Here is a 25,735-nt window from a genome sequence, read left to right as displayed (position 1 = left end):
TTGTTACTTAACTACTTTGCTGTTAAATTATATTAACCTGATTTGTGGTCACTCTCATCTGAGTACAACAAAAAGGCAAGGATTTATGATGCAAATCCTGTTGTTTGTAACTGATTAAAGCTTCATCCAGATTGCTCAGGCTTGCTGTAGTGATGGTTAATCCTTAATAAACTGTACCACTGCTCAGAGAGATGCTGCTGTCCCACTCTGTGCTCAGTTCAGTTATATATTCCAGAAGTTTAAGAGGCTAAAAAAGTTTTTTTAGGCTAAAAAAGCCTAAACCCAGAAATGGCATTGATTTGATGTGATTTGCAGCGATGCAGGATGTTCCAGGCAGTAGTCTGCAGGCTTTGTTCTTTGATCTTTGCATGCAGCTCTCACAGATAATCACAGCTTGCAAAATGTAGCAAGAAGCAGTGGTGGGCAGCAAAAGTGTTGCCAGGCTCCTGTGATACTCACTGCTGAGCCTTCCTCAGTAGAGGACTTAAGGGTGTGCATTCCATGGTGACCAAGTTATGGAGAAGCCTGGCTCCCACAGTCAGGAACCACTGGTGCCAAAGCAGGAGGACTTGCACCTGGCACTGCTGGTAATGCTGCCACAAACCTGTCACTGTACTTAGGAAGTATCTCTCAGTACTGCCCATTTTCCAGGGTATTAACAGTTTTTAAAGGCTGGTGCTTGTTGCACACCTTTCTTCTTGCTAATTGTTCTTTTTAGTTAGTCTTGTCTGGTTTTTGAGAACACTAGTTAGCATTCTTTCTAGATTTATACGTGCTGGCAACCCAGGGGGAATGACCAACATTAGTCACACACGTACATAGCAGTCACTGAGGCAATGTGTGCTTTCACTTGCTTTTTCAAACCAGTGCTTAAATGACAGCTACCTAAAGATAGAGGATTCCAGCTCTTCCCACTCCCTCCCTAAATCCTGTTCGGCACAACTGCACCGTTCCTTGGCAGCACCTTCCAGGGCACTCATCTCCTAAAGCCATCTGAAGTACATGCAGACAAGTGGCTCTAAGAGAAAAGTCACAGAAAGAGAGATCATAGGAGGAAAAGTCTCTAGCGATATTGCTCTTTGCTAATGGAAGGCACTCCTACTTCCTCTGACTCTAACCAAAGGAGGACCATCAGGTGGCAGAGATGCAGCTGAGAAACAGAGAGCTTTACAATACCTAGCCCTGCCTTATATACCATCTGCCACTTATGGAAACTTAAGACTTGCCAAACAGAGGCTGGTTATGTGTTTTCAATATTTAATGCTTGTTGGAAATGACAGTTCAGTGTAACCTGTTGCCCCAGTGAGATCACAGCATTGGCTGTTTGTACCCCAGTACTGAACGAAGCAGGCAGCATGGAAAGCTTCAAGGCAGGCTGTAGAACTGGGCTGTTACCTCTTGGGTGTACTTTCAATACAGTGGCACTATTTTTTTTTTATTCTTTTCAAAAGACTGTTATTCACTTCAGTTCTTCTGGTTTTAAACTCTTGCAGAGTAAGAAAAGAAATGTGAAATAGTAGCCATCAACATCTAATAGATTAGGATTGGGAATCCGTGGTTTGTAGTGGCAGACTTTTCATTACTACACAAGCAACTCCAGAGAGTCTGCTCTGGTCAAAGCTCTCTCAAATTTGCTTTCTTTCTGCCACCAGGAAAAAGGGGGAGAGTCATTAACCACCTTCTTTGTACAGCGCAGGAAGGTATGATTTAGAGAACCTAAATTAAGAGCATCAGTTCTCTCTGAATCAGAGACAGGCAGGTAGCTACAGCTGGATGCCTAAATTTAGCAGGTGTGAATACCACTTTCCACTTCTTTCTTCCTTTTGCTTCACCCTGATGTGTCTGTTCTTTTCTCTCCAGCAGTTAAGGGTCAGCTAAGACTCGTTGTCTAGTCAAGCTGCTCATCCCCTCTTAACATTTTGTGGAGTCCAGATTCTTTTAGCCCAAGGAGAAATGGGTAGGACGTGCAGATTCAAAACTAACATGCATACGACCATTACTTTCTCCGCCATCAAACCACAACAGATGCATCACTCTACTCACTGAGACTGAAGTGTGAAAATACAGGTGATATCTGGTGTTGTGTGGATGCGACTTTTGAGGCCCCAGATGTCTCATGCATGTACTGTGCTCTTTGCTGCTCCCTGCACCACTCTTTAAAGACTGGGTAGGTAGAAATTTCCAGTCCAGGGTTTAGATAGCAGTACAGCTGTGAGCTATGTTGCTTTTGGTTTACTAAAGCACTTTTTTGTTTTGATAGCCTCCAGTGAAATAACTCAAGATGTCTTCTACTTAACTCAGAATTTGGGGTTATCTTATCTGAGCTCATGACTTGCAAACTCCAAGGTGCAACATAGTCTCTTTAATACGTGGTAACTTATGACCTGCCTGCCTCCCTGAAAGAGTGACTAGCAGAATAACTATGTTGATTCCATTTCTTCCCTGCAGAACCAATGGAAAAATCAGCAAGCTAGGTCAGTGGGCACAAAGAACTGAACAGTAGCAATGAAGCGATCTGTGCTAGGAGATAGTGTAAATGCTGCACTCTGTACTACTCTGGCAGTATTTACAAGGCTATGAGAGGAGATGTGCTGTTATGATAGACAGAACAGCTTTTCCTCCATCCTCTCTGGCCAATTGAGAGACTGTTGAGTAACTCTGAGCAGCCACTGACTTTCTCTGTATTAACTCAATTCTCTGAAATTAATTCATTACATCTATAAAAAAAACAAACAAACAAAAAAACAAGTTGGTAAGAAATCCATCCTTGCACCACACAGAAACATTTCATGCTTGCTGCAACAGCATTGAAGGATGCTTTGCTTTAAAGTTTAAGACAAAGTGTGGTTCTGTTCTTTACTATAACTGCTCTATATGTCTAAAACATAAAAAAAAACCCATAGAATTTCACCTGTCCCTATTATTCAAATTAAAAAAACCCACATCATTACTGTATTTCCTCTGCTGAAGGTGCCTTACCAGACAGGCTTGGAGGATTTACACAGTCACTGTAATGAACTACTTGGGCTTCATGATCTTTATGATCTAACTGATGGTTTTACTAAGCTTATGTCTACTTTGTAGTTCAGTTTGGAAATAGTGTAGCTGGGACATAAACCTCTAAGCCCAGGATTTGTAAGGTAGCTATGAAGAAGCAAGCAAGCCACTAAAATTTAGTGTATCTGAGATGAGGCTGAAACCCACTGCTCTCTGCTGAGTGTCCCCTGTTCTTACCTGCTCAACAGATGGGAAGGAAAAGCAGTAAGAGCAGCAGCAAGATGACAAAGAAACCACCTGGCTAAAAACATAATCAAAATGAGAAGGGGAAAAGGAAAGTGAGCTGAAAAAGCTGAGATCTGTGAAATGATGGACAACTGTAGCAGAAACTAGCGTTAAGCTCATAAACAAGGTCTAGATTTGAATGGTTCTGAGTAGTTAAGCTATTACAAAACATGATCATAAGAAGACTACAAAAAGTGCTTTTGGTGCTTGAGTTGTGCTCTTTGTGGAATTGGTTAAAGCTGGTTGTACAAAAGACCCTTTTGAGATGTCTGTAGCCTTCCCACTACTGCAAAGCAATGGCTACGTGTATGCTTTCTGTATTTATTTATGTTTGTTCTACTCAAGTCAAAGGGCAATGAGGTCATTGAAATATAGGTGAAGAATAGAAAATGCCCTGAAGTTAAACTTATGGAAGTCTTCTGGGTTGGGTGAAGGTTATGGAAGGAGAAAGGTTATTCTGTTCTCTAAGCACAAGAAGAGTTAGCTTGCTGGCAAAGGAGGAGGTGCAAAAATCCTGGTAGCATACTTTCTGAGCTGCAGGGGCAGTCAGTAAAATCACCTACAGCAAACGTTAACAAAGAGGTCTTTGGACCTATGACCTATTCACTCTTATTACAAGGTAATATTTTCAACACAGTAAGTGCTGAAGACCAAGCCTAAAAATAGAAAAGAAAATTACACCACTACACTGACAGGAAATGTAAAAGCTTTTCAAATAAGAGACAGAGAACGTTTTGAAACAGTTATATTCCCAGTTTGATGTACATTTAATATCAAATAGCATCACTGTCATGAGGTAATTGTAATCTTTCTGCTCCAAGTTAAGCATCCATGGAACAGAACAATGGCTTGCTCAGAATCTACAGGGAAGCAATACCTAGAAGAATAGAAATAAATATAAAACAGAAATATATTTAACTTTCTAAATCAGAATGAGATAGATATATAATCAAATTTTCCTCAGTGTATCTTGCCTACTAATCTTCTGTAAGCTTATATTTTGGTAAGGTCTTTTTCTCTCTTTGCATATGTACCCAGTAAAAAGTTTTCCATCACGGTACAAAGAAAGAATGTATCTTATATCTAAATTACATCATGCATTCTTATGAATTGGAGACCAGACACTCTCTGATGGGGTACTTTTTTCCTATTGCATTAGAAAAATGCATAGCTTTAAGGGCATTAAAATTTTCCTTACCCTAAATCACTGCTTTTACAAGCTAAATTTGATGTAATTTCCCATTATGAGGTAAATTAGGAGAACTCAGACATCACCTAAATAAGTTCTGCTGCACAGTGGAGCTTCCCCAGGCATGAGCTTCTGTGTGTCAGAGAAAATCAACATAAATATGCTGATTGTCATGAAGGAACCACCAGGCAATAATCTAAATACAGAGTTTGCTTTAGGAAACTAATTACAGAAACAAGATGGAGGAATAAACTTTGCTTTTTAAACGGAATTGCTGTGCAGCAGTTCTGGCGTGTCCTGCTTCAGTGCTGGCGTTTGCTGCAGACCAAGCACTGTCAGGTACAACTTTATTTTCAAGTTTCTCAAAAGAGAATGCTCTATCTACTGAGAACTATGCAATATACCAACTTACAGCACTATTAAGAATTACTACCACTGGATTTGTTTTAAATTGCATTTTGCAATTATTTAGTAACAGAAGCAAGTTCAAACGTACTCATTCTAAACACCACACCTCTTTCAGAAAACAAACAAAAAAAACTTTAAAACTTATTGTTACCAATTTCAATTTTAAAATTACAGAATGTTTGAAAGTAAGTTGTACATAATGTTCAAAGACACCCCCCCCCTTTTTCTTAGAAGTAGCAAGACAAACAGGGTATATAGATCAGGTATCTTTGTGTACCATCTTCGTCGTTCTTAAAGAATACCGCTCTGTGCTCTGAGTCAAATGAAAAAATGTCTGTAGCAGTGTTTCTAATTCCCCAGGTAACATTGTTTTTCCAATTTCTGCAGGCAAATGTTGGCTGAAAATGTCCAAAACAAACTTAAGACCAAACCCAACATCCAGATTCCTTTCTATTGTCTTTAAATAGGAAGTCTTGAGACGATCCACATTTTAACTAGTTTCCTTTAACAACTGCCCTTGCAGAGTCATTTTGCAAAAGACTTCACAATTCTTATTCTAAGAAATAAATGACAGAGCAAAAGTGCAAGAAGTACAGTGAGTACCTAGTTTTATTTTTCGATAAAAAGAGATGTTCCAACAACTGATGGTGTTTTGTTTTCCTACATGCCGCTGTTTCAGGTGGTAGGAGATGTTAAGATGATCACCTTATTCTGTGGGGAACAAAGGCCTGAGATGAGAAACTGTTAATACACTAAGTCCTTAATTAAATATTATGATGCTAGACTGGTTAAATCAGTTGAGTATGATTGGCATATGTAAGATATTTACTCTCCTTTACTTCTGCCAGTCTAGAAAGCAAAATGCAGTCTCAGCATTATTGCTTTTAGTTTAATTTTATATCACCTAGACTAGATGTAACATATACAAAAAAAACCCTCTGCTGAGACAGTTGCTATAATCACTCGGATTATTTTTTTAATAAACCCTAATAGCACTTGAGAAAAATTCCTCCCAGAACTGCAGCAAATCAATTATATGTTCTCAAAAGATTAAAGTGATAAGCAGCCAGCGTTTACTGTAAGTGACAAAATCATGACACTCATTTCCATACAACATATATTTCTTCGTGTAAAGTAAATTTTGAAGTACTTTCTACTCTGGTTGATAGACTCTATAGTTATAATGCATAGATACAAAATGTTGGATGAAATTGAAATTGTTAACTGGTTAAGTTTTATGAAATGCAGAATAGCTGAAAATTGACTGACCATTCAGGTAGGTAGTCCACTCTAAATATTCTTGTTAAACTTTCTAGATCTTCATTTTTGAAATGGAGTTCTTCTAGTAATGTGGTCAGGAACTGTGTGTATGTTGGGCTTCTCTGAGTATTTCTAAAAACTGGAAAAAATTGTGACAATCTGGAAAACAAACAAACAACAAACACTGTATATATTTGATACAGAAAAGGGACTTTTCAAGAAGAGCAACAGTTTGACCTGTACTGAAATGCAAAAATTTATTAAGACATGGTGAAACTGAAACAAAAAAAAAATTAAGATAATGGGTAGTAGTTTGTATGCCTTTAATAAATTGTATGCTGATGTTACTTAATTTAGAAAAAAATCAGAATAAAAAGCTAAACTATTTGTAAAAAAAAAAAAATCAATGTAAAATTTCTTCTAAAAGCTCTTAAACATTCTTAAACATCTTGTAAAATTTGTGTAGTTCCTTGTAAAATGTGGAAGAGCTGTGAAATTCATCTTCAAGTAACCAAGAAGAACATTCTTAGTACAAATTCTTAGTAGGGCTTCTGGACAGAAGCTGTAGTTAACTGCTGTCACACACTGCCAGACTTCATGAAGACATACGGTTGGGACCGTTTAATTGGAGGACTGCCCCCTGCAGTATGTCACACAATGTGTAGCATGCCACAGCAGTGATTTTGTTGCTTTAAGGAAGATTCCCCCCATTACACAGAAGCCTCCTACAGAGGCATTCTGGATTATTGTTTTACTTGATGTGCGTGTGCACATGAAACATCAATTACACTCTCAAACTGATTACCATCGTGATTGTAATCAGAATGTGATTCCTCAGCTTTGACAGTTCATAGCACAAGTGCTTTAAAATTAGGCTTTAAGAAAGATAGTCAAAACCAGGCACTATTAGAAAGGAACGATCCTTTGGCAAAGAAAACACAGATGGTTTGAGCTTGAAGTTTTTATACAAGATACTACAATTCAGTTTTACAACTGATGCTATAGCAAAGTATAGCATCATAGTCAAACTGGTTTTTGTTTTGGTAATGCAACGAAGTGCCTAAAGTCTCAAAGTGCCTACAGTTGTCAAGTGAATGTTCAGAAAAATAAATAGAATCAAAGGAAGTAAAATTGTATTTCTGAATTTAGCTAGTAGAGTTCAGCTTTAAATTTCAAACAATACTTGGACTTTCTACAAGTAAATGTTACTAGTTAGTAACGTTTTACAGAAATTTGACCACTTGGGCCTGATTTTCTGAACTGTTCAGTAGCATAGAGTCCATCCAGTCTCCACTGATTTTAATTTTACAATGAATGGAAGCAGAAAGTAGTTGCCAACTAGGAGTATAATGTATTTTTATTTGAACAGATGATAGAAATGGGAGCTTTACTGTGCAGTCCCAAAGAGAACATTACTCATCACATGAAACAGTGGGAACTGCAAGGCATGCGTTGCTGTACATTGCATTTAGCTCAAGAACCAACAGTAACAGGAACAAAATGCAGGCAATGTTTTTAAAAGATCTAAAACTAAACATACAGTGGTGCTAAAATGCATTTCTCAACCTGGAAGCAGCTGGAATCATCATGCAGGTAAAATACCTATGACAGAGATAAGTGAAATGTTGATCTATCAGTTTTCATTTGTACTTAAAGTTTTATTCTAAAACCCTTTCATAATGCTAATACAAAATATTGCATGTACACTAACACCTGAGTGTACTTCCTAAACATAGGTACTAAAAACTCATGATGAACAAAGTCAAGTATAGAAGCTTAGAGTGAATGTTAAGGAACTTCAGCATCAAATGTTACTTGGAAAGAACTCACATCCCAGCAACAGCTGCTTGGTCTCAGTTACTGTATTCAGATAAATATTCCTACAGAGAAATAGACACCATAGGGAATATTTCAAAACATCTGAGAATTGATGTACTCTGAAGAACCTGCTCAAGGTAGTTTACAGCTTATTAAAAACTTCACATCCAGAGAGCCTGTTACACACTTAACAACTGAGATCTGTCACACTGCAGTCATTTGTATGAAGACCACCTTCCTCTGGAGAAAAGCTGCATATAAATGACTCTTAATTTAAGCTAAAACAGTGCTAGAACATAAGCAAAGTATCTTACAAGGTGTAATAAATACAGTACCCCAACACAGAAATAAGTTTCTAAAATTTCTTCTTTTATAAATAGTTTTTACAACCCTAATTATTTTCCATTTCTTTGGAGATTCTATTTCAGTATGTCTATTTAATTAAATACTTTAACTGACAAAATGTTAGGGGGTGCTCAAAGTAATGATGTGGTGTGGAATTAAACTGGTGCCTAAACCCTGCCATATAAATCTTTGCAGAGAAGTGAAGTATTCAGTTAGTCTTGTGATTTTTGGACTGAAGCCACTAGGTTTTGTTCTGTATTTCGTGACAGACAGGATGGAGCTGCCTCTTTCCTGGTGGGAAGTAAAATAGTTAGTATTTAATCTGGTAAAACAGTGCCTCCAACGAGGGCTGACAAGCTGGAGGCTAACTTTTGCATCGTGATGCTTTATCAGCAGGGAAACAGAGGAAGTGCTGATATAAGATCAGTGACAATTTCAGAGTGTTGGTCGGGAGACAAGGATAGTGGGAGAAAGATCAGGAGATGCATTCCTACTACTCTTCAAGTTATTTTTCACAGGATTTAGTACATTATATATGAAAAGAGATTGGTGGCATCAGCAGTCATGATTTCCTATATACTGGTGCCAGGAGGATGCAAAACATTCTCTGCAGTGTTGTAAATCTACATGCATTTTAAATGAGTTTTCTTTTTTCTGCCTTGTACTGAAGAGAGTAATAAAAATACTGTAAAGAAAAAAAGCAAAAAGACTGCAGTTTTAAGTAACAGTAACAAGTTTATGCTACGCAGCTCGCATGCTAAACAGTGTATCTCCTCCCTATGTATATTTTTGCAAAACAGTGTATCTCCTCCCTATGTATATTTTTGCAACTGCAGTTTGTGAAATTACATAGTTTCATAAATTACAAATATTTCTTACTATTGTGCCCTGTTTAAGACACTGTGTTCACAGAGTAGCTGTTTCAGCCCACGCTAGAAAGAAAAAAAAAAAAAAAAAGAAAAAGCTATTATTGTCAGAGTAGTGGCCAGGCCTTAACTACCGTGGAACAAACTTAAAAATGAAAATGGCTGTGGATTATTTTTTTGTTACCAGAGCTTTGCTTGAAGGGTCCTTAAGCTACTAATCATCTGGTAAGTGGGAGACAAAATCAGAAAGTAATTTCAGAGATACATATGTAAGTTTCTAGCACTGATTAAAAAATTGTGCCTAGATGGAACATTTATGAATGTATGTACAAACACTTTAATTTTAGAAAACTGTCCTTAGGCATTTAAATGATATTTTAACTTGTCATTTGAAAAATGGTTGCTCTCGGGTACTTTTCTACTTTTATAATGGGTTTTTTAATGGCTGTTTGGACAAAATACGCTTTTGTCTGCAAGAGGAGCAAGCACAAAGTTGCTGGGTTGCACTGACTGCTAGACTTGATTGTCTTAGTAACACTGGTCCCACCTGAATGAAGGGTTGTACTCTCTTCCTTTCATGAAATGGTAGCTGAATCAAACCATAGTTTCATGCAAATAAAACCATGATGGCTTTTCGGATCAATATCTTGACAGCTATAGTGACTCCATCTCTGAAGAAACTATCCTGACTAATTTACTGGTACACAAGATTTAAATGTAAAGATAATGGGATTGACTTAAAACTCAGAAGCATCTTCAGAAAAATCAGAGTGTAAACAGGAAATAAGATTTGAATCACAGTAATAGCATTTGGTTACTACAACAACAAAACAAAATATAAATTCTGCTATTTTCTTAGCTCTTTCACGTAGTGCAACATTAACGAGGAACAGACTTTTGCGAAAAACTCAAGTAAGAAAAGCTACAAAATTAAGTGATTAAAAATACCTGTCACCTACAGAAACATACAGAACGCTGTCCAACATTACACACCCATGCTTCAAAAGACTGCCCTCAGCACACTGTTAAAAGGAAACCTGCATGCTCACTTCATGGAAAAGTTGTAAAGTATATATCAGACTTCGTGAAACAGTCGTTTCCTGCACACCCACTTACACCATATGGTAAATAGGTCTTTGTAAAGTTTAAAAAGTGTTAAGAATGTCGAACTATATCTGACTGATAAAATTTGTATTCACTGACTATTCCACATATGCTACATGTTAAAAAAAATAATAATGTGAAGAGCAAGGTATTACTACCAAGCTATTAAATGACATCTGGCTACTGAAAAATGTTTACATAGTTCGGTGCTTCATCTCAAGATTCAAGCTTTCTATTAATTAGGCTCCTCACAAAAACATTTAACAAATACTGTTACAAAATAAAACGTATTTAAAAATTAGTCACGTTGTGTGAGTTTGAATGTAATAGACTGATACTGTTTGCAGTTTCTTCAATATCAATGCCTACACTAACCCCTACGACTGAAGGCAATCGAAAAAGATGACGGTGGAGTAATATGTTCTATGTAGTTAAATCACTAATTGGCACTTCCTAAAAAAAATGTGATCTAATTGTATAATACCATCCTTCCCTCGCATGCTGCACTTCAAGAAAAGCTTTCTGTCCTTAACTTTTAAAATGAACTCTCTGGTCCCCTCTGAAAAGGTTACGTTTTCAATGCCACCAGAGTGGTATCATACAGTTAGAGGGCCCTGAAACAGGCACCTGAAAACAACAGTAAGAACACAACCACCTAAGAAAACTCAAGTTCCTTTCCCCTATCCAAAGTTGGGCACTTAAAATGACACAAAAAATGAAAGAATGTAGGTGCACAGAAATTTACCCAGTATCGTGAAAATCATAAAGAAAAGCCATATTCTTATTCTCAAAACAATATTCAATTCCTCTTAGAAAAAATTAAGTATTGCCAGTCTTTCTTAGTCTTTCTTGGTTTTTCTAAAGGTAGAAGCTTAAAAACTAAAAGACAGTCGCTGTGGCAGAAACCATGAACTCACTTATTTCAGCTCTTTACCTTGTTCGGCACAGTTGGAAGTGACACAAAGAAGGAATTGTAAAGCAAAATAAAGGAACAGGCACACCCTACCTTTCTACAGAACGTTTTGCAAAATGAGGTATAAACATTTTTACCAATTAAAGACATCGTTTGAACACTGTAAATGATTCTCAGAACAATCATCACAACATAAAAGTTCTTTTAATTCTTTGTTTCCTTCTAGATTCATGCATTTAAGACCATATATGTTTTCTTAAGATCATCATAGCCATGATGACTGAAACCTGTTTTTCTACCAGGCTGATGGAGTCTCACTGATGATCGCAAAAGTTTCTTGAATACTCATTTCAGAACATGGAAATGAAGCAAGAGCTGGTGACAATTATCAGCAGTGCATTTTTTTTCTTTCCCCAACACCAACAGTCATGGACTACCAAATACATACTACAGGAAAGGTGCCAACAACAACTTCTGATCACATCAGTAGGACTCTTAGAAAGGGTCCTCCACCTGCAAGGAAGTCTAGATTTAGGAGAAACAATGCCAAAAATCATGAAGCATTGGAACGGAGCAGGTGGAGTGGCACTTATCATTACCTGTCATCTGCAATAAAGCATTAAACAAAACCCTGTCTGAATAGAAAACACCTGAATACTGAAGTCTTCACAAATATCACCAGATGCACGTGAAAAATATTTTAATAGCAACTCTACACGTAACTGTGTTGCTGAGGTTTGGCATGACTGGTGAATGATATGTGGCTTTTTGTGTGTGTGAAAGCAGAGCTGATCTCAGTTCTTAGTTAAGGACTTCCTCACTGGGCAGGCTGCTGAAAGCTAAGTGCACCATTTTGTCTTTTCTGCAGTTTGTTTTTTCCTGGCCATAATCATCTCTACTTTCCCACACTAGGTTGAATTACTCGCAATATACAGACATATAAATTAATTGTTATTACAAAAAACAGTCTCTCCCTCAACAGTTAGATGCTGATTGGTTTTCTTACTGTATGAGACATCATTTAACACCTCAATAGTTGGATGTCTGTGAGTCACTTTTGTTGTCTTCTGGATGTAAATCTTCAAAGCAAAGGCAGGGAATGCCATTGTCACATGGGTCACAAATGGAAATTAACTTGGAAGTCTGTCTAATTTCCATTCAAAACGCACACCTGCAGGACTATTACAGATCAATTACGTTTTTGGAAAAATGAAGTTGTGAATGTACGACAGCAGTTACCATCTTTATGAATATTTAATCAATACTTAGAGGAACAAAGCTATGAGGGCATAAAAACAGTATTTCCCATTTTTCTCCTTTTGAATGTTCTTTTCCTCAAAAATACTGTTTGGGACAGTATTACCTAAATATTTTCTGACTGGAGATTTAAAAGGAGTATTAATAAGAAGAGTGCCTTTTGCCAACTCTGTACCTACCATTCTGAGGTGAAATCATCTCTGCTTTGATTGCTTCTCTGAGGTGTAAAGGACTGCAACAGGAGTGGATCAAAATTTTCTATATGCAGCAATGTCAGCTGGCAAGTGTTAGGAGAGGGAATTGTCTGCGACCTGACCCTGTGGAAGGCCAAAGGGCAAGCCACTGGGGGCCAGAAGAAGGCCTGCTCCAGGAAGGCTGCTGGCCACATTAAGCACACTGACCCACACAGGACAGTACCAAGGAGGCTGCCATCACTTTGACAGGAGCCCCTAAGATGTTTCAGTACCATAGCAGGTGCTTTAATTTCATCAACAGCTCAAGACTCCTTCAGCGGCTCTCTACACTGAGTTTCCCATTCCTTGCACTGCAACCAGAAAGGATAGCATAAAACCTCATCCATACATTTAAATAAGCTTTTTAACAGATTTATAAATACTAAATAGCAGTACCATATTGCAAATCATTCTCAGTAGTAGTTCATCTCATGTAAGGTTAAGAATCCTCTGGAAATATACAAAGCCTTGTTCAGTGGGTATAGTCTTTCCATTATAATCTGTTCTACTCCCTCAACACACAAGGACATATTTTTTTTTCCTATCTTAAATATTTCAGGTATACTCGAACTACTCATGTTAAAGATTTGATGGGCTCAGCAATGCAATTAAAAAGTTATTACTTAGAAATTACATTTAATATAGCACAATGACTGAGTCAATACAACAAGTGTTGCAGATCAGCAGTAAAACTCACTGAAGCAGTTGTGCACTGCAGCCTGTAGATCATCTGCCTGCACGTGCAAATGGAGCGTAGCCATGTATCAATCACTCAAAATTAGAACTTTGGATGATTGACTGCATAAATCCCTACTGAAGGGTGCATTCTGATGGAATAACTCAAAGCATCACTGTAACTCTGAATGCTCTACCCAATAGACTGGCTACTTGCTTAACTTGAGGTAGAGTCCCTAATTAACCAGTGCACCACTGCATACAGTAGCTTGTCTATGGACAACGGCTTTGTTAGTGAAGTACCTGAAATCACAGCAGGGATTTCCACAGAACTCAAAGCTATGCTTTCCATCAGGCAGAAGTTAATATTGTTCAAAAAACTGATCTGAAACACAGTGTGTCTGTAGTCGTAAGCTAGAGCTGCAACACCAGGGAACTTAAAAAACGTCTTTGGCTATAAATTTAAATGCTGACACAGGCATCCTGTGTTAATATGCACTCAGAAAACAAAAACATTACACCCTCAGCTTATGTAATTTAGCTGTTACACTCAGTTCCATTTTAAAAAAGCCTCACTCTTTTCTCATTACTTTAGTTTGAACATGACTTAAAAAGCTCAACATATTAAAAAAAAAATACCCTTGTTAAAAGCAAAAGGCTGTCTCCAGAGCGAGCATGTTCCATTAGAACACATTAATATTTGACAGACAATCTCAAACTGGAAGCATTTAACTTACAAACAACATGCAGAAGTATTTAAAGACATCTCTGGAGTTGTCTTCTGTTTACTTAAATGATGATACTAGTGAAGAAAAATGTGATTATGATTAGTGTCATTTACAACTCTGGAAATAGAGCAGCCCCTGCTTTGGGGCCCTCTGTAAGCATATCTTTTTGGTCAAAGACAGAAGTCAGTTTCCAGAGACATTTTTCATCAGTATCCACAGATTTATTCGTGTTTTCTATTTTCTTCAGTGAAAGATAAACATTCTAAAAACAGCATTCTTGAATGATAATAACTGACAGAAATAAGCAGGTAATTTTCCTACTGAGGGCAAAAAGCTGCTTCTGGACTAATTTTAAATACCACCTAAAGATGCTAAAGACAAGAATTTTGTAGCTAAAGTGCAATTTATGTTTTATTTATTATTTAACTTTCCATTCATTATTGTGTACTGACTTGTCCACAGCATCCAGCCCAGACACTTTAATCCTCTGATGGCAACAGAAACTAAATTATTCATATTTAAAAATTTTTGTCCACTGCATTTAAATCAATGCAACAGACAGATTCAGAATCAGCTGGCATTCCTACATAATACACATACACTGCAAAACTTAAGTTTCATTCAAAAGAAAGCTTTGTTCACTGTTTCCACTACCTTTAGTTCTTCATATGTAGCTTTTACAAAACTATTTAAGAAAAATGTGGTGGTTTTTTTTAATACATATTTATGTATACACTTTGAATAATTGCATATGTTTCTTCTTTAAAAGTTCACCTTTCACACATTAGCATTTACTTGGTTTCCAGATACAAGTTAACTTAATTCCCTTTGAACAGAACCAAAATGTCACTCGTGGTGGAGCTGAATGAATACAACAGTCAACAGAATCAAAGACTGTTTCGTCATTTTTTAGTAACAAATATGACTGCTGGTTGATTGTTAAATACCAAATCAGGTACAGTACCACCTTTACACCACCACAAGTTATCACAACAATGCCAGTTCACAGATGTAGAGTATCAGAACTTTCATAATAAAGTATGTCAATTAAAGCACTTACATCCATACAGGGAGTTGTTCCAAACGGTTTCAAATTAGCTCACTTATGTACATAAATCCAAGGCAATAAAAAGTTCACAATGTAAGCCCAGAAGAAATCACTATCAGCTGTTTCCCTCTAACAAATCTAGGTTTCTTAGGTACACATTTCAAGGACAGGCCTTGTTTAAAGAGCTCAATTTATCTGAAGTTAGTTTCCTGCTATCCAGCTGACAGATCAAAGGTACTTCTCAGTCCTAGCATTTGCTCCCACTTTTCCCTCTTTTTCAACTTAGTCAAAAATTTAAATTTAAATGGATTTGAAATTTCTTTTAAAATTCATCCTTTTGTCTTTTTTCAGTCTTCTGTTCCTTAGCTTTTTATGTTCCTCAGAGATTTCCTGTGAAACTTGCCAAATACTGGAAGCCTTGGGTTACTTAGTTACATGAAATTATGCACAGATACAAGACACTGAGATTTAGAAATGTTAAAATAAACATTTCAGTCTCTGTAATGCTGACTAGTGCTTTGTAAGATAGCACTGTTGTATAAATTACTGTACACATGCAGTGAGACCATTTAATATTGAAAAGATGCAAAGATGCATTTATATTTCAACCAATTCTATTTCTGCAGTTGTTGTTTTTGTTGTCTTGTTGGTTTTTTTTGCTGACATATACTGGCAGTCGATCACTGACAAGTCATTATCTCAAAGGTATGCAAAAAAGCCCCAACAAGACTAAACAACCACCCCTTCAATAAAGATTAAATCAGAACTATACTGTCATACAGGTGGAACAGCTACAACACAGTAAGCTTAGGTAAATAATTTGTCAATACTTGACTTTGTAAAATGTACTCACCTGCACTCAGATAGTATGGAAACAATGATCATAAAATTGATTATAGGTTAGCTGCAGAACTTTCTAACATTGTAACTTGATTACCTGCCTTTCACTCTGATATAGAGATCAAACACCTGGAATAATGCAGCTGAGTAAAGAGACACGCTAGGAATAGATGTGCTTCAACTGTGCCCAGTTTTTTTTTTTTTCCCAGAAGTTAAACACAAGGACTCCCATAAGAGGCTGAATTTTCTGATTGTTTTCATGAGTATGAAAGGAACAAATTTCAGAAAATACTGTAATTAATTTTTTTGCCTTCAGTGTTAGGATCAGAACCTAACTGATTGCCAGAGTAGATTTGGACTCTCGAAGTCAAAATGCTTTTATGTCTTTATAAATAACATACTAAGGAGAAGTACAGACTTTCTTTGCACTTGATTCCTGCATTATCAGGAAGTAAAAATAAGTCTCCAGCTCATCAGTTTTCTACTCACCATCATTTATCACATCAAAAACAGTTTGTCTGCTTTCAGAATTAATTTTTCAAGCTTCTAATTAATTTTCAGTTTATCTCCAGTCACTGTAGGGTATTACAGAAATGGCAGCATTCTCCAGCATAACATTGCCTGTATGAAAGCTAATGAAATGCATCTTTCTTTGTTTATTTCCCCCTAACACAGATTTCTGATGCATGGGTCTTTGAGTAGTCCTATGGACTACTGCTCTATGTCAAGCAAATAATAACTTAGCTCGGTTTCATAAAGCCAGATTTTGAAGATCTTCATGTTTTTTAATAACTTACAGGATTCTTCCTGCTTAAAAGAAGTTTCACAGCAAAACACTGTCTGTCTTGTCAAGTCTGACACTTTCAACAGGAATAAGACAAAAGAAACCAGAATCTCCAGAATGAAGTACTGTTTTCTAGACAACCTGTCTTACTGTCTAGCATTATCACGTTTTATGTTTCATAATTGCATCATGCAGTGTAAGGAAAGGACTGATCAGATCTTCAAAAAAAAATACTGCACTTTCAGGGATTTTCCACAATCAGAGTTTCTCTATTACAGTGGTTCCAGAAGAGTTCAGTAATACTACACTTCTACTTTGGGCAACATTTATTTCAGAGCTGAAAGAACAGGACTCATGTCTCAAGTATCATTATTATTCTCTGCACAGAACAAAAAAAACTAATCCAGAATACAAGCTAGCAATTCAATTGGTACAGAGTAACAGCAGATCACATTCTAGGAACCTTTCCAATGACGTATGCCTCTATTCTTCTTTTCTTTTTCCAGAAAAAAAAAGCCAAATCAACACTGATTTGCATCTTACAATCAAATTTCCTCTAAGTCAAGAACTCTTTCTATGTGTCATGTCACCAGCGAATGTAGGCTGTTCTTCAGAAAGTTTACCAAGATAAAGTTAAAACTTTGAAAATAAAAGACACATTTGTGTGTCAGTCATGTTTCTCTTATAACAGATGGGTTGGGTTTCATGATAAAAAATGTTTACATTGAATGTATTAAGATTAATTATTAATAAGGAAACGAGTATATTTTCATAAGGCTGGAGCTTTGAGATTCAGTTGCAAAATTAACAGTTCAGTTTGCTCAGTGGTTGAAGTTAAAATATATATTTAAAACTAAGTTTAACCTTGTCTTTTGAATCATTACTTCAGAACTGTCTCTGTTACAGTTTGACTGTACAACTTACTCTGTCACGAACAAGTAAAGATGTATGGAGCAATTATGGAAGGAGGAGAAAATGCGACTGCAAGAAAAAATCTACTTAATATGTACATTTCCAATGAACATAAATTTAAAAGAGTTCTCACTCTAATAGTGATGGACATTTTTTCCATTGGCTTGATCATCACAGATTTGTGGCATGAAGTTCAATAGGACACAAACTGCAATAGCTCCCTGAAAAGTCAACATGATAAAAATGTCTTCAAGAACTGGCCAAGCTATCCTCCAAAGGGTTGAAACAGAATTTGCATCAAAAAAACACGTTAACTTATACAACAGGAAGAAAATGAACTGTCAGAGGAAAGTACTTTTTCTACTACCTTATTTTCAATTCATAAACTACAAGTATATTTGGAATATAACGTTCACAAGGCAACTAGAGCAGAAGCTCCAAAATTATATTTGGCATAAAACTAATTCTGGATTTATGTTCCCTTCTAACGAAGGGATTAGTCAGGAAAACACCAACCATGAATGTCCATTTGCAACTGGTGAGGCACTCCTGCACAGCACCATTGCACAGCTGAGCAGGATTTTAGCCTTCTGCATGCACCCACACACATCTGCAAGGAACACACAGATTTCTATCTCTTTGAGGGATTTCCAGTACACCTGGCAGAAATCCATGACCCTGCTCTTCCCTTGTGATGGGCAGAAAAACTGACAGGCACAGAGATATTTTTTTTTGTTTGTTGGTTTGTTTGTTTTTTCTTGTTTTTAAGTATAAGGAGATTCTTTCTAACTGCTAAGAACTCTTCTTCCTTCTCCTTTGCAAATGAACAAGATACTTAATTTTAAAGTTGGCACTAATAACCATCCTAATGAACAACACTGCAATCCCTAAAAATACTGTTCTATGTACTTTTATATTTCCTAAGTAATAGTGGAACATGCTGGGAGGAAGTGAAGTAATACTGATCTCCTGCACATTATGCCAAATAAGCAGATTGCGTTTGCTTAGGAAATGCTGATAAGTAAGAACTGCTTAACAGAAAACATGTTTGAGTTCACACTTACAAAATGACAATCAAAACTAATTAAGAATCAAAAAAGGAAGAATATATGCATACTTTTTTTAACCATGCCAAAAAACCTTGCCTTTTCTTTATTTCACAAAATACTCTACAAGTTGTGAACAGGAGGACAGACAAAGATTGAGCCTTAATTTTAAATACATTTATAAATTGAAAGGTTTGTTGTGCTTTTCGTCCTGCAAACTGTTTCAGAAGGGAAAAAAAATTGCATTTCTGTTTCAATTATGAACAATTCTTCTCAGCTGAAACCTACTTCCTGTCATCATACTTGTTGAATAAAAGATCATCCCTCTGATTTTTAAGTGGTTTCTTTAGGAAAAAGCTGCTATCTTGAGTACAAGTGCCATTTTTACAGTCACTGCAAATCTGATTCATACCCAGTATGTAGTTGCACAGTTCACACATGTAGACATTTCCAGGCAAGAACAGAACAGATATCATAAACAACTAAATACGTCTAAAAATAACATAGGAATTTCAGTGTTGAATAATACAAATGCTCTGTTGTGCAAAGAAGTAAAAATGCATACTTGAACATAAGATTCTCCAGTTCCTAAACTGTTATCTCCAAGAGAGTAAACCTCTGGAGTACATCTCCACACGACACATTTATCTAAAGTGGCTGCACACATAACGATGGCTTTTGTTTTGTGATCATGGTCATTTTGACTTTGTTTAAATAGTGCAGCCCAATGCCTATACGCTAATCCCAGAACATTCTGAAACGTTTCAAAGCTTTTAGCAGGAGGAACCTCTTGCATAGGCTTTGTAGATGAAGCTGACCACAGTTCACTGGAACCAGCCAGATCAGATAAGTAAGATGAAAGCAGACATTTCCTGAAAATATCTTGAAAGCTTTCCATTAGACTGTACCAGGGGTATACAGTAAAAACAGCAAGTGCCCATGCTTACATAGCAACCAATCTTCTCATTGCTCCCTTCATTCTTTCTTGACTACTGTATGTGTATCTATTTATCTGCTTCAGTTTAACATCTTGGAAAGTACTTCGGGAGAAAAAGACAACTTCTGTTTTCTAGTTTACATTACAAAGTAGCTACTAGTGTAACATAAAATTCTGCTTAACACTGGTACTAAATATGACAAGAAGATAAAAAAAAATTACCACACCTAAAGGGCAGATAAATTAGAAATTTGATCTGCAGATCATTTTAGAGTCAGCCACTCCACAACAGGCATGAATGCAAGCAGTCGCATGAAATTCTCTGTTTGTTGAAGTGTATTCTAAGAAAGTCAATACAGTCACAAAGACAGGAGTGCCTCAGGCTAGATTTTCAATTTGATTGAATAAATCCAGCTGTTCACTAGAAAGAGGAAATGCTTCACCGCTGGGATCTCCAACATTTTATAATTCTAAAAACGTAGTCAGACCACTTAGTTTCAGGTACTCTACATCAGAACAATGAACTAGAAGCCCAAGTTTCTTTAACAGCCAATAAATTTGAGGGCATGTAAGTACTTTGAATAATTTTTTGAGGGCCAGCAGAATACAAAGGGAGCCTGGGTCTTATTTCAGCACTAAAAATAGGTGTAAGATTAGATATTGTGACTATCCTACACAAAGATTCAACAAAGACTTACTCCACAAACTCTTAATGAAGAAAGGATAATATTATCATAATACAAAGTATTAAGCAGTGATGATTCTTTAAGTCAATAGTTGTAATGATAATATTGATTCTCCCAGTAGCATACCACAAAGAGTGTCATTGTACTCCGAAAGCACACTGTGAAATTAAGCACGCTGTATGTCCCTAGGAGAAGGAAGTGGTGAGCCACAATACTGATGCACAAAGTGGGGTGCAAGTCCAACAGTTGCTACTTTAAACAGTTTGCCTCCTTCCAAACAAAACAAAAATACTTGAGATCTTATAAGTTTCTTTTGATGTATACCCTGAAATCCCATGCTTGCCCTGCCTTCTTTGGTTTGTGTTCTCACACCTGATGCAGCACAGGGTATGTGTAATGTGGTCTTTTTTACTGATGGAAAGAGGAAGTTTTGGGCTCTTGCTTATGCTACTGCACTCCTGAGCATTATGAATCATCACCCTGTGTCTGGGACCTGTTCGAGATGTGTCAATACATTATTTGGAATAACTACTACTTTTGGATCAAATATAACTCATTTGTTTAGGCACAGACCCTTAGAAAGCAAAGGTAAAACAAACAAACAAACAAGAAACAGCTTGTTTCTCTGCTTCTACTGATTGCTACCAAGACTGCCTGCTACTTGTAGAACATTTAAAAGCAATTGTAAAACAATCATTAACTATGAAAACATTTAGACCTCGTCATAATGCAGCACAGAGCAGCTATATGTTTTAGTTTCTGTTCAAGAGTCACAATTTCCTTAAATGTACAGAAGCTACTTGAAAAATTCATAAGATCTGTTTCACAAATTACCAATTCAACCATAAGAATATATAGTAAAAATGACAAAAGATTTGTTCTTATAGTTGATAAAAAATGTATGCCAAGGCATTCAAGTAAAGTTACTTTCTGTGTTCTGATTTAATGAATCATTTGAGCGGTATCTGGCTGGGTGACAGCGATGCAAGGCTCGCTGAAGCCTGCTCTAATGCCTACTGGTACAGCCTTCCTTGGGACAGGAAAGCCAGAACAATGTGTCAGACTGAAGTAATATCAAAGAAAGTAAATGCAGTACTGGGGATGCTATGAGGTTGGCCCACAACATCTCTTGACCTGTGAATATGTGTAAGTACTTCTCTGTCCTACTGGCTCCAGTGACCCAGGAAACGCAAAAGAAGAAGCAGCAGTGCGGTAATAAACAGTCTCTGAAATAAGATTTCTGCAATCTTGTAATTGAAGCTGAAAGACATACAAAGATTGGTTGATGGTTTAACCCTACGAAAAAGCAGGGCCTGACACCATGTGTAACCACCAGTGATTCCATAAAAGATGACCTAATGTTAAATAATGTTTCATATGAATTTCTGAGACAGCTGTCTGTTTTACACATTGAAAAGTTTACATTTTTAACTTCAGAAACGTAAATTAATTTGGAAAACATAAATGAAGGAATTTACGTGATGCGTATGACTACAGCTTGTATAACTCATGCCTGTGAATAGAATTTTACTGAAGGAAATAATTTGACTTTAATTGTGAAAGTGACATTAAAACAACACAAAATTCAAATATCATTTTGTCCTACTATTAGAGAAGGGAAGAGTGTCTGGCAGTAGTAAAGAGAAGAGACTGAAATATCCCCTTCCTTCCATCCTTCTTTAAAACGTATCTAAAGCTTAATTAACTCTTAAAAATAACACTGTTTGTCCATTGCTAACCTTTTGTTCCAAATACTTTATTTCATTTGCATTAAAAAATATTTCTGTTGACTCCTCCAGTCAATTTCAAGAAGTCTTTCCTCTGTTTTATCTGAAGATTAGATCTTCTCTTAGCAGGCTAGTTAGGACAATTGTGTTTGAGAAAAAAAAGGTACTTACACAGATAACAGAACAATGGTGATTAGAGTCCATTCAGGCATTTTGTGAATAATATTTCTGTTTGTTAACCTGAAAAAATAGCAAAAAAAATCAGAACATTTCATAGTGAAAGTAAACAGATTTTAACCGCTGAATTAGAAGTCTGCCCTTTAAAGACTCTGTATACAGCATTACAACGTGGCAGTTACAGCTGCAAAAAAAGCAATCAGCCAATTTTCTGTCTCTCAGCCAGCTCAGAGGAATGACAAAATGGCAAGTTAGCTGTCTTTGTTCCAGAGAGAAATGGGATGGGGAAGGTGGAACAAAAGCTTTGAATTCATAGTCTCAGCTGCTGTATATAAATGATGACAGAATAAGAAGCATATACTACATTTATAGGAATTATCATGTCAAACTAGAACCAATAATACTAGTAAATACAAGTTTTTTAATTCAAAGATGCACCTTTACCACCTACTATTAAAATAGCTAATGGCAGTAGCTGGCAGCAAAGGTAGTAACTGGTAAACTGTTTCATTTTTCTGGTTATAGGAAAAGACACAAAACAAAGGCTGAAGGTCTTGACTCAATACTGATGACAGTGATAAACACTAAGAAATGTCTGACGGAATCATCTTGACAGACAATTCATATGTAACATTCCAGTTAATCTGCTATGATAAGACACAATGGAAGAGACAGATCCAAAACACCTGGGAAAACTCTGTCAAATAGAGAAAGCAGCTTTATTTCCTTGCTCTACAAGGAGTTATTATTGATTAGAGCATAGGAAGGTGTCATTCTTGTACACAAGCTGAGATGCAGTTATTTGTGTCAATTAACTCTTATTCAATGTTAGTATTGATTGGCAAGGTCTCAACACTAGTCATTGCCATCAATATGCTATTTATGAAGGTGGCAGTCATTAGATGCAGATAACCATCAGGATATGCCAGTATAGATCTGCTGATGTACTGCTGTCACTGGACTGGATGAAGTGAGGCTTCCACAACCTTTCAGTACAACACCTGTCCTAAAGCACTTGTGCAACTGAAAAAGAAAACATTTTAGGCTGATCAGACTAAAACTAGCAACCTACAGGTGTAAAGCCTTAAGTAATATGGTGCAGTGGAAGGGCAGTCACTTTCAAGAACAAGCTGTGTGTCAACACCACGGCCTCTCAAGAGTAAAGCTTTCAGGAAACAGGAAAGAGCAAGTCCTCAGCAAAAATGGTTCATTAGCTCTTTGCCTTGCCTTTGGCCAAAACTAATACTTAAGAAGAATCTATGAAAGACAGGAGAAAAAGGTTGTCAGATTTCTGTCTCACGCATACTATGAAAATGTTAAACCACTGCAAAAGCTTTGGCACATGATTTGGGTTTTGCAGAGAAATATTTTCTATTAAAGAGTTTGGCTAATTTTTCCTCACAGCTACTCAAAGTAAGTAAAGGACTTTTCAAAAGTGAGCGTCTCTACTATCTTAGGCTCTGTAAGAATGGATAGGTAAGCCAAGAATGCTGGGTGGCTTGCTTAGTTGCTAGTTTGTGAATACTGTGGTTCAAGCCAGCACAGCTTGCAGGGAGGGTGTGCTATAGCTGGACTAACTTCTTCCCTCAGCCATTAGACAAAAGGACCAAGAATGCTCGTACGAAGGAGCTCAGACTGAGTAGATGGATCAAAGTGTCAGAAATCGACAAGTGAAGGACTGAAGATGCAGGCAAATTCCATTTCAAATCACTTCCCAGTAACTGACTGGAGCTCAGCATGCAAAAAAAGGTAACTCTAATGTGGAAGTTCAGGGAATACAGAGGAGTCCAAAGTTGAAGTAACCAGTAAATGAAAAACTAAACCCAATAATGACACACAGCACACGCTGTTGGTCCTTTTCCTTCAGTTATCTTCCCATTCAATCACTCTTAGACACTGATTTTGCTAGTGGAACTCCATTAGCAAATGCTGGTGTAAGCTGTAACCACTGCTTGCTGTGGCAGCAAATTTAAATACTTTCCCATGAGACTCGTGCAAGAACTTGGACAGGAACATCAATATACTTGAATTTAAAGGAAAGAAACTCTCAGTACTGCAGGTGCACACCACCTTGGCATTTTCTGATTTCTAGGAAACAAACTGATACAGAAAAACAGCCCAGAAGGGAACAGTAGGTAGACAAGACAAAGCTGTAACAGAAAATCTTGAACACATTTAAGAAACAACATCACATTCATTCTGATAATTCATTGTAAATGATGAGTACCATAAAATTAATTGAAATGTATGTAACCTTAAGGTACAGCAGAAATTGCATTAGCAGCATGTGATACTGAACTTGAAAAATTAAAATCATATATTCACAAACATAATAATTTAGCATCAATTTCTATATAAAAAGCTAATTTTGTCTTTGTCTTTAACAAAGTGCCCTTACACACTCTGGAGAATTATTTGACATCTCAGTTTTCGTAACAAAAGCTTACAGGCGCTGAGGGACTTTGTCTGGGAAGAGCTTTAACCATTCTAAAATGTCTCTTGAGATGCCTCTAGTGCATTTCCCAGCAGTAGTGATTGAATAATATGTTGCCCAAAGGAGGCTGAACTGCAAGTGTTCCTTTAAAAACCAATGGAGCTGAAAATTGTTGTTGCTTAGTTCACAACATGCTCTTTTACCCTTCTTCAGCTAAGCTCTACTATTGTCATGTATTTTAGTTCCTTCCCTCTACAGCAAGTTCCTTAGCCTGAAATATTTCTAGTAGGAAAAGCAAGAAAGTTCACATGCAGTGCTGTCTCCGTAGTCATTAAGCATTTCAACCATATTAACAATATTGTTATTGCTTCTCTATTTGCACTATTTTCATATTACTTTACTTCCAGCAACAGTAACAACTCCCACTGTTGTGAGATACATACAAAACAGTAACAAATTCTTGTGCAGCGCTCACAATTGTTATCAACCACTCCTCTCCCAAAATACTCTATCTCTAAACAATTTATCTAGAATCTTCATAGTAAATGACCCCAAGAAATCACTAATGTTTCCTTCAACTTACTTATTAACAAAGGAAACTAAAAAACAAACTCATCAAGTATTATCTAAGGGATAGAAGTAGATTGGGAGACTTAAAAACAAACAAAACCCACAACCAAACAACAGGAAATGATCACATTAGTCACACTTTCACTAACAGATATTAACAATAATATTCTTGGATTAAAGCCCACATTAATTAGATTGGTTCCATTCTGTAAGTCCACAGCTGTTTCGAAGTGTGTATACATTGTTTTTATAGACTTCTTTGGCCTCCTTCAGCAAAGTTCCTTTGCAGCAAACTTCTTTTGAAATAGTAAATGGCCTGGTAGTCAGGCCACATTATCTTCGAATGGCAAAAATAATTTAAAATGTAAGTTCTGCTTTTGAGATTTTTTTAGCTAAAGTGACTGCTAAGCATTTATAGTGCAGAGCAACAGAAATGCCTTTTTAAGACACAAAGATCCAAGTCAAACTGGAGGTAACCATACAGATGGTACTGCAG

General features: G+C 36.7%; 1 protein-coding gene across 2 annotated transcripts in view; it reads right to left on the bottom strand.

Moving 5' to 3' along the window:
• Nucleotides 1-4,038: 4,038 nt before the first annotated feature.
• The window catches only part of RPAP2 (RNA polymerase II associated protein 2), a 33,819-nt gene continuing 12,122 nt past the window's right edge, over nt 4,039-25,735 (bottom strand). The window contains exons 11-14 of one of the 2 annotated variants that reach the window (XM_065741515.1): nt 22,230-22,298; nt 6,149-6,298; nt 5,483-5,590; nt 4,039-4,159 (exon numbers count right to left, since the gene is read on the bottom strand). In XM_065741515.1, coding sequence (XP_065597587.1) covers nt 5,590; nt 6,149-6,298; nt 22,230-22,298 — 220 coding nt within the window. In that variant the 3' untranslated portion in view covers nt 4,039-4,159; nt 5,483-5,589. Of the gene's footprint in view, nt 4,160-5,482; nt 5,591-6,050; nt 6,299-22,229; nt 22,299-25,735 lie in introns of those variants that run through there. The other variant, XM_065741509.1, reaches the window with a different exon arrangement.

Source organism: Cyrtonyx montezumae, unplaced genomic scaffold (genome assembly GCF_038088225.1).
Source record: "Cyrtonyx montezumae isolate F1298 unplaced genomic scaffold, pur_monq_1.0 scaffold_1, whole genome shotgun sequence".
Classification (NCBI taxonomy): Eukaryota; Metazoa; Chordata; class Aves; order Galliformes; family Odontophoridae; genus Cyrtonyx; species Cyrtonyx montezumae.
The sequence above is the reverse complement of the archived record's forward strand: the minus strand, read 5'-3'. Positions and strand labels throughout refer to the sequence as shown.